Genomic DNA, 11,619 nt, shown 5'->3' with positions numbered 1-11,619 from the left:
AACACCAGTGTTAGGGGGACACCATGGTTAGTAAGGACCATCCATGCTGAATAAAGAACATTTCCACTATTTAACTCCCAGTGTATGACACACTCAGAAAAACACCAGTGATAGGGGGACACCATGGTTAGTAAGGACCATCCATGCTGAATAGAGAACATTTCCACTATTTAACTCCCAGTGTATGGCACACTCAGAAAAACACCAGTGTTAGGGGGACACCATAGTTAGTAAGGACCATCTATGCTGAATAAAGAACATTGCCACTATTTAACTCCCAGTGTATGGCAAACTCAGAAAAACACCAGTGTTGGGGGGGCACCATGGTTAGTAAAGACCATCCATACTGAATAGAGGACATTTCTACTGTAGCTTCAAGATGTTTCCTCACTTTACTTACTTTCAATCCAGAGACGTGTGTTCATTAACATGCACTGTCCCAAACACATAAAATAAACTACTAAAATACTGACAATTGTGTTCCATGGAACATCACAGTACTTCTAACCATTGGTCAATTTCAAAACAGAGGTAAATTCAAACTCACCTCACAAGCAGAGTCGTTTGGTGCGGCTATGGATGATTGGCACTCCAATCCTGATTTGGTCTCTGTACGAGGGAAAACAGGGGAGATTCAGTGCTTAACTTTCCTCAAGTCATAAAACCAAATATAGCCATAAGATACTCAACTCACATCCCTGATTAAAAATGGCCTCATATTGCCACATGTTTTTTATGCTGCAAACCCTTAGCAGGCATGACATGCATTGCCAGAAGTTAACAACATTTACTCAAAACTATCACTGACCACTGGCAAGGTCTGTTGAGAACATAGGGGGTGACACCTCCTGGTGTTGGACACCAACTTCTCCAATCCCCTCTTTCACAGTGCTGCATTAACCTCCGACACATTGCACCTAAAAAAAAAAAGAACAGCAATATGCAAAGACGAACAGGCACCAACTGGTACAGTGTCCATTTTACATTAAAGGGACACCCTCACTCAAACCTTGAAGTTTATGACACTCAAAATGATGTAGCCAGGGTAACAAAGTGTGGTAACACTTTAATTGACGGGTGAGTTCACAACACATTCATAGCAGCTGTCATAAACTGCACAAAAAGCATTCATGACTGTTTCACAAGACATGGCTCAACATTCATAACAAACCTTTCATGAATGTAGAAGACTGAACAACGACAACTTGTCAAAATAAAAGTCCAGCAATCGCAAATATGTCCCTGACGAAACTACATCATTTCTAAACATTCATACATCCCAAAATAAACAGCTGAATTCAAACTAACCTCATGCACAGGGCTGTCTGGTGTGGGACCAAATGACTGACACTCTGCTCTCAATTCGGTGTCTGTTGAGGAGAACACAGGACATGAAGGCACAGCGCTTTGCAAAACCCCAGTATTTATCAAACATTGCCAATTCAAGCAAGGACTCACCTCTGGATAAGTCTGTAGAGAAAACATTGAGTTCCAAGTCATGGGCATGGTCACCAAGCTCTGCAACAGAGTGTTGGCCAGAAGGGATGCTTGCACCACTGAGCTGTGTCTAAACAAGTTAGACAGATGCAGATGACAACTTGGACATCATCTACACAATTGTCAATTCAATTCAATTTATTGTCATTGAGCATCCTCTTGTAAAATTCCCATATCACATTTCTGGCTGCATTTTGTTCTACATTAGTACACCTTAGAAAGGTTACGCTGTCTGCATTTATTAATTACTTGCTAACAATTCAGCTAGAGAAAATATATTTTGCGGATGAATTGTTATTTACCAATAATTCACTACATTTTGCTGTGCCCTCATTCACTATGCCAGGTGTACATGGTGATGCTTTGTGTTGTCATACTTCTTTTCTTAGCCATTGTAAAACAATGGGACTTATTGCTTTAACAGATATTTAACCTAACCTCACAAGCAGAACTGCCTGATGTCATATTGCAGGACTGGACTTCTGGTCTCTCTCTGGTCTCTGTAGAATACAAGAAAGAATATGAGGAAGGATAGGGAAAGTGGGGTTGTCAAGAAGCAACAACACCATCACTGGTTCACATGGTTCACTGGGACACAATAGGCCTCATTTACTAACATTGCGTAGAGAATGGCGTATATTTTGGGTGTATTGTGGAAATACACCAGAGGGCACGTCAGATTCATGAAGCCATGTGTACCTGTCCTTTTCAGGTGTACGCAGGACGTGACTTTGATGAATGCGGCGGCTGAAAAACAGCGTCATTAGCATGAAATGCCTTCAAATATTCATATTTGATCTGGCCTTACCCACGAGTTTTACGACAAAAACAGGTGAAATACGGGCAAATTAAGGCAAATCTGAGCAGGAAATTATAAAGAGTTTTATAAAAGGAGGAATTATGTTATTTCCCATTAGAAAACACAAATAATATAAAAAAATAAAAAGAATATTAGGCTACTATCATTATTTTTTTTATTCCATCTGGCAATTAACTAGGGCTGGGTGATGTAGCCTTTTTTTAATATCTCGATATTTTCAAGCTATATCACAATATACAATATATATCTGGATATTTTGCCCTTGCCTTAAGATGCTTTGATGCATACAATCAAACCAGAATGGCAATACTCAATATATATTAATGCGCTGTAATGATCGCCTTCTGAGGACTGTCCCCTAAAGGGAGCCATGGTAACGTGAGATTAGAGCTGATTTGATGAACGGAGCGTTATGATACTTTTCTGTCACTGTCCCGTCTGAAACAACATAGAAGCAGTGATTGAGCTTCCCCTGCACACAATAAACATGCAGTTTGACGGTAACAAGTTGTTTTGAGTGCGGTTTACAACGTTATCGACCCACGGAGACATCTGGATCTCTACAGCGCACACTCCCGCACACAGTGTTTTACGCACAGCACGAGTCATTGAAGCTTTCAGCGTGGTTTGTTTTGGCTGCAATCAGAGAGACAGAGCGAGAGAGAAGAGGGGCAGGGTTAAGAGGGACAGATAGAGGAGAAAAAGGCATACTGACGTCTCTACGGAAGAAACTTTTAATGTTACGTAAATTATATAAATATTACGTTATAGTCCTATGCTATATCTCCGAGATAAATACATTGATATTTGCTATTAAATAAGTCTATGTATTTTATATTATATATCAACTGAGGCCACTTCAAACAGCAATAGCCTTTGTGCGGGGAATGCTTGTGGACATCAGCAGAGAGCTGCAGTGGTTTAGACCTAGTTCAAGATCAGACCTCAGACCAGTTTCACACAGGGAGGGCCTGGCTGCGCTAAACAGATGCAGCTCGCAACACGGAGCCAGAGTTGAGTTTTTGCACGTGTGTGTTTGTCAGCTCGATGCTGCTGCATAGCCTGCTTGATCTCAGCTCCAGGATGATGCACAAATATGTACAAAATTAATCCATGCTGTAATTTTCGGCTACGTATTGAGCTCCTACAAATATCTTGGTATGAGTTTTAAAAGGTTAAAAAGCTGTATCAAGAGCAATATAGGTACAATAAATGTAGGCATACTTCCCAATGTAAATTATAATAATGTAAGACAATTTTACAATAGGAAGATCACCCTAATGACTGACAGATAACAGGGCAACACGTTTCATGTGGTTAAAAGTAGTGTTTGTGTGCAGTTTGTCACTGGTTTGTGCGTACAGGATACACCTGCTCTTGAACAGGCGTACCACCTGAGCGCATCGTGCGCCAACGTTCATGTTGATAAATCGCAGATGGAAAAAAAAAAAAAAGATAAATCGCAGATGGTGCAGCGTTTGGGGTGTACACACAAATCCGGTCGTGTGCATCTTTCATGAATGAGGCCCATAATGTTTATATGCCCACCATAGCTAAGTAAAACCATCTCATGGCTATATGTGGCATAAATCTTTGTCACTCATCTACAGCACACCATTGACAACTACATAAAACATTAAGTCAAACAGTCACTGACCTTTAATAAAGGCTGTGGATGACCTGATTGGGTCTTGGAAACTGTCTTTAATAGACTCCTGGGCAGCAGTGCTTGTAAGCGCATGGGGAATCTACAAAGCATACAGGACAAAAACAAACAAATAAACTAGCTGGCATCACCTGGGCGAGTCATGCAAGTTCAAGATTAATCTGACAAGATTGACTGAAAACCACCATGAAGTGACTTCTGTTTTTTGGTTATAATTGTTGGCACTAACAGCAACGGGTATTGCGTAGGCTATATTGTTTAAACCTTGGCACCAATTCATAGGGGAAAAAAAAAATCAAAATGACCCACCTCTTTACGCCAGGGCATAGTCATAGGTGATTTCAGTTCCTGTCGTAATTTCCTTCAGTGCAAAAAGGCAGATATGTGGTTTCCCTTCTGCTTCGATCAACTTCATTCTGCAATTTGGTGACTTGTGCTCATTGTTTACCAGTCGTCCAAATGACCCATCTTCAAGTGTTCCATCAATACTGCAAATTTACAAACATCATGCACTAAACAGACATTTATTTATTTATTTATTTATTTATTTTTTATTTTTTTTAAATTTTTTTTTGTCTGCACATTCTGTCGAAGGTTAACACTACAAGAAGTGCAATCTTTTAACAGCAATGCATATTTTGTTATTGCAATTAAATAAATGTATTTATTTCATTGCATAATTGTGACCATCACCAGCCCTCCCTAGGGAAGGGTAAGAAATACTTTATTAAAGGGAGGATGTAAAAAAAGAGAGGGCAGTGTTACACCAAGGTGAGGGGTTGGAGAGGGGTGGGGAAGTTAACAGGGAAGAGGAGTACAAGATAGGAAATGGAATGTGTGGGGAGTAGTCGATAGATTTCAAGTGATGCGATGTGAAATTGTGGTTGTGTATATTGTGCTTATTGTTGAGTTATCAAGCCAGTTTGGTGACCAGTGTGCGGCTTAGGAATAATGGTGGTGGCTGTGAGCAGAGGAAGAAGTGAGTGGAAATTCCATAAAACAGGTATTTGGGAACAACGTGTCTGTGGTTGAGCCCAGTATGAGTGTTATCCCACAGCCCAAGGCCAGTGCATCCATGACAAATGTATTTCCAAGAACCGCCACTGCAAAACCCACGAGCCGCCCCTGGGCCCCGGAAGCAGCCAGGCCAGCAGCAAGAGCTGGCAATCCGGGGGCCCCCGGCGACCACCACACGGCCAAGCAGCCCCCCGAACGCCCCCAAGATCCCAAACCGAGAGGCAACCATCGCCCCCCCCATACACACCCGAGAAAGCCCCAAGGAGCCAAGGACCCAGCGCACCACGCCACCAATCCAACCCCCAACCCCCAGACCCCCCACCCCACCCCCCCCACCCCCCCCACACCCCCGCGCCCAACCCCCCGAGGGGAGGGCCCAGAGAGCTCCCCGCCCGAGACCCCAGCGGAGGAGCCGAAGCCCACGCCCAGCAGACGACCAGAGCCACGCACCAGTCCGCAGATGGCAGGACAGACCCACCAGGCGGCCGACAGCAACCTCCACCACCGGAACAGCTAGCGCCGCCCCCCAGTAAACAGCATCGCTCCGAGGCACCTAGCAACCCCGCCCCAACCCCGGTGAGGACACCAGCACACCCCCAGCACACCCACCCCCCAAACCGGCGAGGCAGGCCGCCCCAGGCCCGAACACCGCGGGGCCCGCCCCCAAGGCCACCAGCCGACGAAACAAGCACCAAGCCTCACCCAAGGGGAGGAAGCGTCCCCGTGCTCCACCAGGCCGACACCGCCCGGAAAGACCCCGCAAGGAGAGACCCCAGCAAAGCCCCCCCGAGACCCACCGCCACGCCCGACCACACCATCCTGATGTATTTTCACTCTATGTAGTGGCCCAGCCACCAACAGACATAAACAGACATTTATGACACATTTTTCAATTGTACTTTAATTTGTAGAAGCTACATTAATGACCATTGTTGGGCGGTAACGCGTTACTTGTAACGCGTTACCGCCCCAACATCACTTTTGACAGTAACTAGTACTGTAACGCACTATTTTTCTAAAGAAAAAAACACCGTTACAATATGGTGCATTTGTCCGTTACTTTGTTAGCTGCAGTGTACTTCCTGTTTACAGTGGCGGCGCTACATATTTTTGCGGTATGCCAACCACGGTAAAACAGAAGAAGAAGAAGAAACATTGTCAGCGTGTCTCTGTTTACATCACGAGCGCCAATCATGGCGAGTCAATGCGATAGCAGGACGAGCTTCTCAGAGTGGAAATACGCGCATTATTTTTGTCTCCAAAAGATGCATCAGTGAAGCTAAGCTAACGCTGCGGCTGGATTTTAACGGACTGTGACTGTTATCCAGGGACAGGTCAGCCAAACTATTGCACTGTATTTTGTCGTAAATAAGCAGCCTGTCGCTGCTGCTGAGTCACTGCTAACAGCAGCTCATTAGCCTGATATGTTTAGCATTGTGTAGCTGAGAAAAATGCTGTGAATTTGTTTTTCCACATTTATTTTTATAAGCGTTTTCAACAGCAGAATGTGCACCTGGAATGCACACAGCTTACTTTACATTACTGTGCTAAGGCTGAAAAAATACTGTTTTAATTTTGGAACAGGTGTTTTGTCCTTTATATGCACATCATTTATGGTTCTTTTATAGCAGTTGATCAACAGTGGATTATTATATTATTACAGCACTAATATGAAGCTGTATGGACACAAATGACCCAAAATAAATAATACATTCTTTAATTCTAAGTAACTCAAAAGTTACTTTTTCCAGTAACGCATTGCTTTTTGGTGTAAGTAATCATAATAGTAACTGAGTTACTTTGTGAATGAAGTAACTAGTAACGGTAACAAGTTACTTTTCTTCAGTAACTAGCACAACACTGCTAATGACAACATCCAATACAAGTATAGCTGTTCAATGCACAGTTGATAATTTCAAGTGCAACGTGAGATCTTTACTTCAGAAATCCTGACTTCTCACTATAGAAATCTAAACATATTAGTCATTCTGAACCTACCACCAAGTCTTTAGCTTCCATGTGAAGTCAAACATGAAGATCGAACGTGCATCGTGGTACAGTTTACGTCTATGTTCAGCTTCAGCTGCATCAATGAGCTCCCCCCTATACTCCACCACAAAGTCTCCTTGACTGAAAACAGCCGAAGTGAAGATTCCACGACCTGCAGACACAACCTTGCTAAGAGACAAAAGGGTAGCAGACTATCCATTGGATACAACTCAATTGGTGACGTCACGTGTAACTCCTCAGTCTAGCATACAGTAGGGATGGGTACCGAAACCTGGTATCAAAATGACCCCGGTGCTCGCCTCTTCGGCTCAATCCATGAGTAGACGTATCTGTAGACGCTATCTACAACACTCTTGTTATGGTTTTAAGCCAAAAAACACTGCAAATTTCAGTAAACACATGGCTATTTAAGCAGCTATTGTGGTTTTGAATCAGAAAAGTGTATGTGCGTCACTGCAGAACCATAGCAGCAGCAGCAGAGGAGTTGTGTTTGTGTGCGGAGCCGTACACTGCACTTTGATAGAGAAGCCGTTCTATTCCACAACCGAGTCCGGTGTTGGCGCTGTGAACCACAAATCTGAATTTGATTTTGAATTAAATCGTGACCCTAAGAATTGAAATTGGATCGAATCATAAGGCACCCAAAAATTCACATCTCTAATATATATTATACCACAGTGTTTGTTTTAGCTGTATGGTAGCTTGAGATAGAGGAGCTCACATTCTAGGAGGTGTGTATGGTAGGAGGAGAGAGGCTTGTTTAGCACTTTACACATCATTTTGGTTCTTAATCTTAATTGCACAATTTGTCATGTAAAGTTATGTTTCATATGCTTGGTTTTAATATTTGTATTGTTTCGATAGTTGGTTTAGTGTTTTGTTAATATTAAAAAAAGTTATTTTTACTGTATTTTTTTGTTTTATTAATACATTTATAATGTTTTATTTAGAACTATTTCATTTTGTATTTTTCATTTATTTTGTGTGCCATATTGTTAAATTTAAAAAAATGAAAATAAAAAGATTGAGGTTTTTCGTTATTCTGTGTTTTTCCATTGATAAAAAAAAAAAATCGATAAAGCACCGAATCGATAAGGAGTATCGATAAGAGTAGTAGTATGGATAAATCCTTAATGATACCCATCCCTAGCCTACAGTGTATCGTACAGTGTAAGTCACTCACCTTTAACTGGATTAATATATTTGATTTCCAACATTGAATTCTTGTCTCTTCCTGCAAGGATGTGATTAGTGGCATCCTGAAGGGGAGTAGTTCTCCGTGGCATGACTTAAAGGAAATTAAGGACAAAAATGTAAACAACACAACTTCACTACTTTTCATCTCACTAATACAATGGATATTCAAACAGTTTCAATCGAGTTCTATGCTCTAATAACATTCACATAACATTTCCCGCATGTAATCATGGTTTGCTTATTCTTCCACCTCATGCTCAGATACTAAATGGCAATGCATACGCCATGTTGACCAGCTAAGCAATGTTTTGAAGCTCAAACCAAAACCCAGAATGGGTTTTTAAAAGAGGTAAAAACTATAATATCTTTGTAGAAAGGCACTTTATGAACGTCGGTCCATTCACTTGCATTAGTTTAAAGGGCACACTAGACCTACACAATATGGTGCCCATTGGTCCGTGACTGTGTATTCATGTCTATGTGTGTAACTGGTGACAAGCATCACAGTGGCTTTAGCCACTTAGCTCCATATTAGCACGCAGCTAAACTACTTTGTGATAAACAGAGCAATGTGTCAAACATAAACGTGACTGAATAAAACTCTCACCTACCTGTTTGTGGGCGTGCTTTCCGCGGTCCACGTTGCTCCTCACTCAGCATAAACAGTGAGCATGCTACTGCTGCTTCTTCTTCTGTTGGGTTTTTTGGCGCTTGGCCACCAGTTTTTGGGGCATTACCGCCACCTATCGGGCTGGAGTGTGGATCATTGCGCATGTGCAGTGAGAGGCTGTGTATAAATTCCCGCGCTTGTGTGTCGTAGATGCAGGGACCACAACCACCGATAGCGGGTAGTGTCGGACACACAAGTATACAACATATGACAGGTTTTTGGTACATAAGGACTTTTGAGAAAACCACTTTTTAGGCATTAAAACATGCTGAAAAAACGTTTTAGAAGGTTAATTTTATGAGGACAGCAAACTGTCCTCATAAACTGGAGGGTCCTCGTAACTATTTGAAATGTCTTGAAAATTGTCCTTCTAAACCGTAAAACAAACACACACACACACGCACGCACGCACGCACACACACACACAGACAGACAGACAAAAAGACTATCTATGATTTATTAGGTAGATGTTAACATCACTTATAAGAAAACTAGAACGGATGAAAACGAGATCTTTAATGTTAAGAAAATAAAAATAAAACCATTTTTCTTTTATGCTGCTTGAAAATTGGAGGACATGACCAGTACACTAACTTCAGCTATAGTTAATCACCTGCTTCATTTATTAAAAAACCAGATGGTAAATCATATCAAATGCATAGATAAATGCATTAATTATTCAATATTAATTATTAATCAGACAAATTGAGTTTTAATTCACATTCTATATAGTTTTTGAAAGCATAATTAAGTAGAGATTCAAGGCTGATGGGCTGTTCCTATTAGAACATCATCAAGTGTGTGATGGAACTTCTACTGACTTTTTCAGCCCTTCTTGTTCCTTTTCAGTAAGTTTCCATCTCCACAGACGTATTGTAAGGGAATTACCCAGAGTTCATTGCATTGTGATGTATGTCAAGAATCTCCTGGTAAACCAGCTGGAGGTGTTTTAAAAGCCACGTGAAACGAGTGAATAAGTAACAAAAACATTGTAACATATTGATACATTTGGACAAATACCATATAATTCATCTGTTGTTGCAGTTAAAGGTAAAATCACTTTTTGTGTCTTTGTTGCTCCTATGTTATACAGGAGATTATATTGACAGTTTATATTGAGATATGTCTAAGTTTTTAGTGTTTTAAAAGAAACCAAGAAAGTACAGGTTTAATCTGTGTGTAAAAATATGTGTATATATGTTTATATTTGTGTAATTGTAGATATGTCATTATAGATACGTTGTGTATAGTCTAAGTTGTTGTATTGTGCTTCACATGCTAATGTGACAGTGAGTGGCTTTGCTTTGTAGTTTGTTTCTTTTTTGATTTGTGTAAATTTGTTTATTATCTCTGAGTAACTTTTTACGACTCGACTAAAATGCAGTTTGGGAAAAAAAAAATAAGAATGAGATTGTAAATGAATCCAATAGTATCAGTAGTGCACTGGCTCCATCATGTAGCCTATAGGGAAGTAAATACATTTATGACACTGTTTAATGCATAAAATAAACAGTAACTGAACATTGAACCCTGAAGTTTTTTCCTCTGAGAACAAGACAAAACTAACAAAATGTATTTACTGGACACAGAAATAACACTGTCCCATTTTATTTCTAGTGCTTCAAGCCCTCACAGCCTCACACACTCCATCACTTTCCAGGTGACATCAGACCAGTCCTCCAGGAATGGTCCCAGCCCTCCAGGAATGGTCCCAGTCCTCCAGGAATGGTCCCAGTCCTCCAGATGAGCTACTCTGTGTCTGAGTTTAACTGACTCTGTGCTTTTAAAGCATCCTTGTTGTTCTGCTGGTTCTCCTTCACTGAGTTCTAATCACTGCTGGTCACATGGAAAGTTTACAATCTATTCACATGGTCCAACCTGTGGAACAGCACATCTATACTGTAGCTCTACCACCACCTCCTGGCTCTATATAGATACTACATTTACCTGCACTTATTACAAGATGTTTAACTGATAATATCATCTGCTTTACTGAAATGATTGATTCTCAATCTTTAATGGTTTCACAAACCAAAAGCTTGTTTTCTGCACTAATTTACTCTTAAACCAGCAGCTGTTTTCAGACAGAGAACCTGTAAATTAACATCTTTAAGCATGAAACTAATAATGTAAGTTTAGTAGAGTTTACTGACGTTAGCTCAGGTATGTAGCCTGTGCTACTAAAACTATCTAAACAGAGGCTCATTTAGCTTTTTAAATACTTTAAAGTGACTAAATAAACTTTTTAATAAGTCCATGAATGAGACCCTTCTGTTTCCTGTTTATTTATTTTTTCCTCTCAACAATGTGTAGCTGTCACAAAGCCATCCAGATAGAGCTGTTATTATATTCTAATTCTAGCATAAACTGTCATAAATGTATCTACACCGTCTACTTCAAAAACTCTAAACCCAACCTGGCAACACAGCTGTTGTTGACTTGTCCTGTGTTATATGTGTAGTTTATTTATTGTTTGATTTAGGCCCATTTATTTATTTATTGATTATATAGAATTAGATGAAATCAATAATATTGATCTTTTCTGACTAAACTTTTCTGATTTCCATCAACAGGATTTTCTTTTTCCTACAATTCTCCTCATAATTCAAGTGAGTGAGTGAAGGCCTCAGTGAGAATTGAACTTACGACCCCTGGTTTACAAGACCGTGTGTGTGTGTGTGTCCATTACTCCCAGGCTTGGGGAGTAATGGATTACTACTAACAGCGTTATGTAATCTGGAT

General features: G+C 40.7%; 1 protein-coding gene and 1 long non-coding RNA gene across 2 annotated transcripts; both read right to left on the bottom strand.

Annotated features, from left to right (window-relative positions):
• Window positions 1-295: 295 nt before the first annotated feature.
• On the bottom strand, window positions 296-2,904 carry LOC114459464 (uncharacterized). The gene is made up of 6 exons (XR_003673362.1): window positions 1,936-2,904; window positions 1,459-1,567; window positions 1,309-1,370; window positions 695-917; window positions 548-609; window positions 296-434 (listed from the first exon to the last, which is right to left on the bottom strand). It is a non-coding gene; the product is annotated as an uncharacterized LOC114459464 (long non-coding RNA).
• Window positions 2,905-4,296: 1,392 nt separating this feature from the next.
• On the bottom strand, window positions 4,297-9,244 carry LOC114459452 (N-lysine methyltransferase KMT5A-like). Its single transcript, XM_028441704.1, has 5 exons — window positions 8,819-9,244; window positions 8,194-8,298; window positions 6,999-7,161; window positions 4,432-4,471; window positions 4,297-4,344 (listed from the first exon to the last, which is right to left on the bottom strand). The coding sequence occupies exons 1-5, from the start codon at window positions 9,102-9,104 to the stop codon at window positions 4,297-4,299; spliced, it is 642 nt and encodes a 213-aa protein (XP_028297505.1). The 5' UTR covers window positions 9,105-9,244.
• Between the last annotated feature and the right edge of the window lie 2,375 nt (window positions 9,245-11,619).

This window comes from Gouania willdenowi, unplaced genomic scaffold, assembly GCF_900634775.1.
Source record: "Gouania willdenowi unplaced genomic scaffold, fGouWil2.1 scaffold_315_arrow_ctg1, whole genome shotgun sequence".
NCBI classification, from domain to species: domain Eukaryota; kingdom Metazoa; phylum Chordata; class Actinopteri; order Blenniiformes; family Gobiesocidae; genus Gouania; species Gouania willdenowi.
The sequence above is the reverse complement of the archived record's forward strand: the minus strand, read 5'-3'. Positions and strand labels throughout refer to the sequence as shown.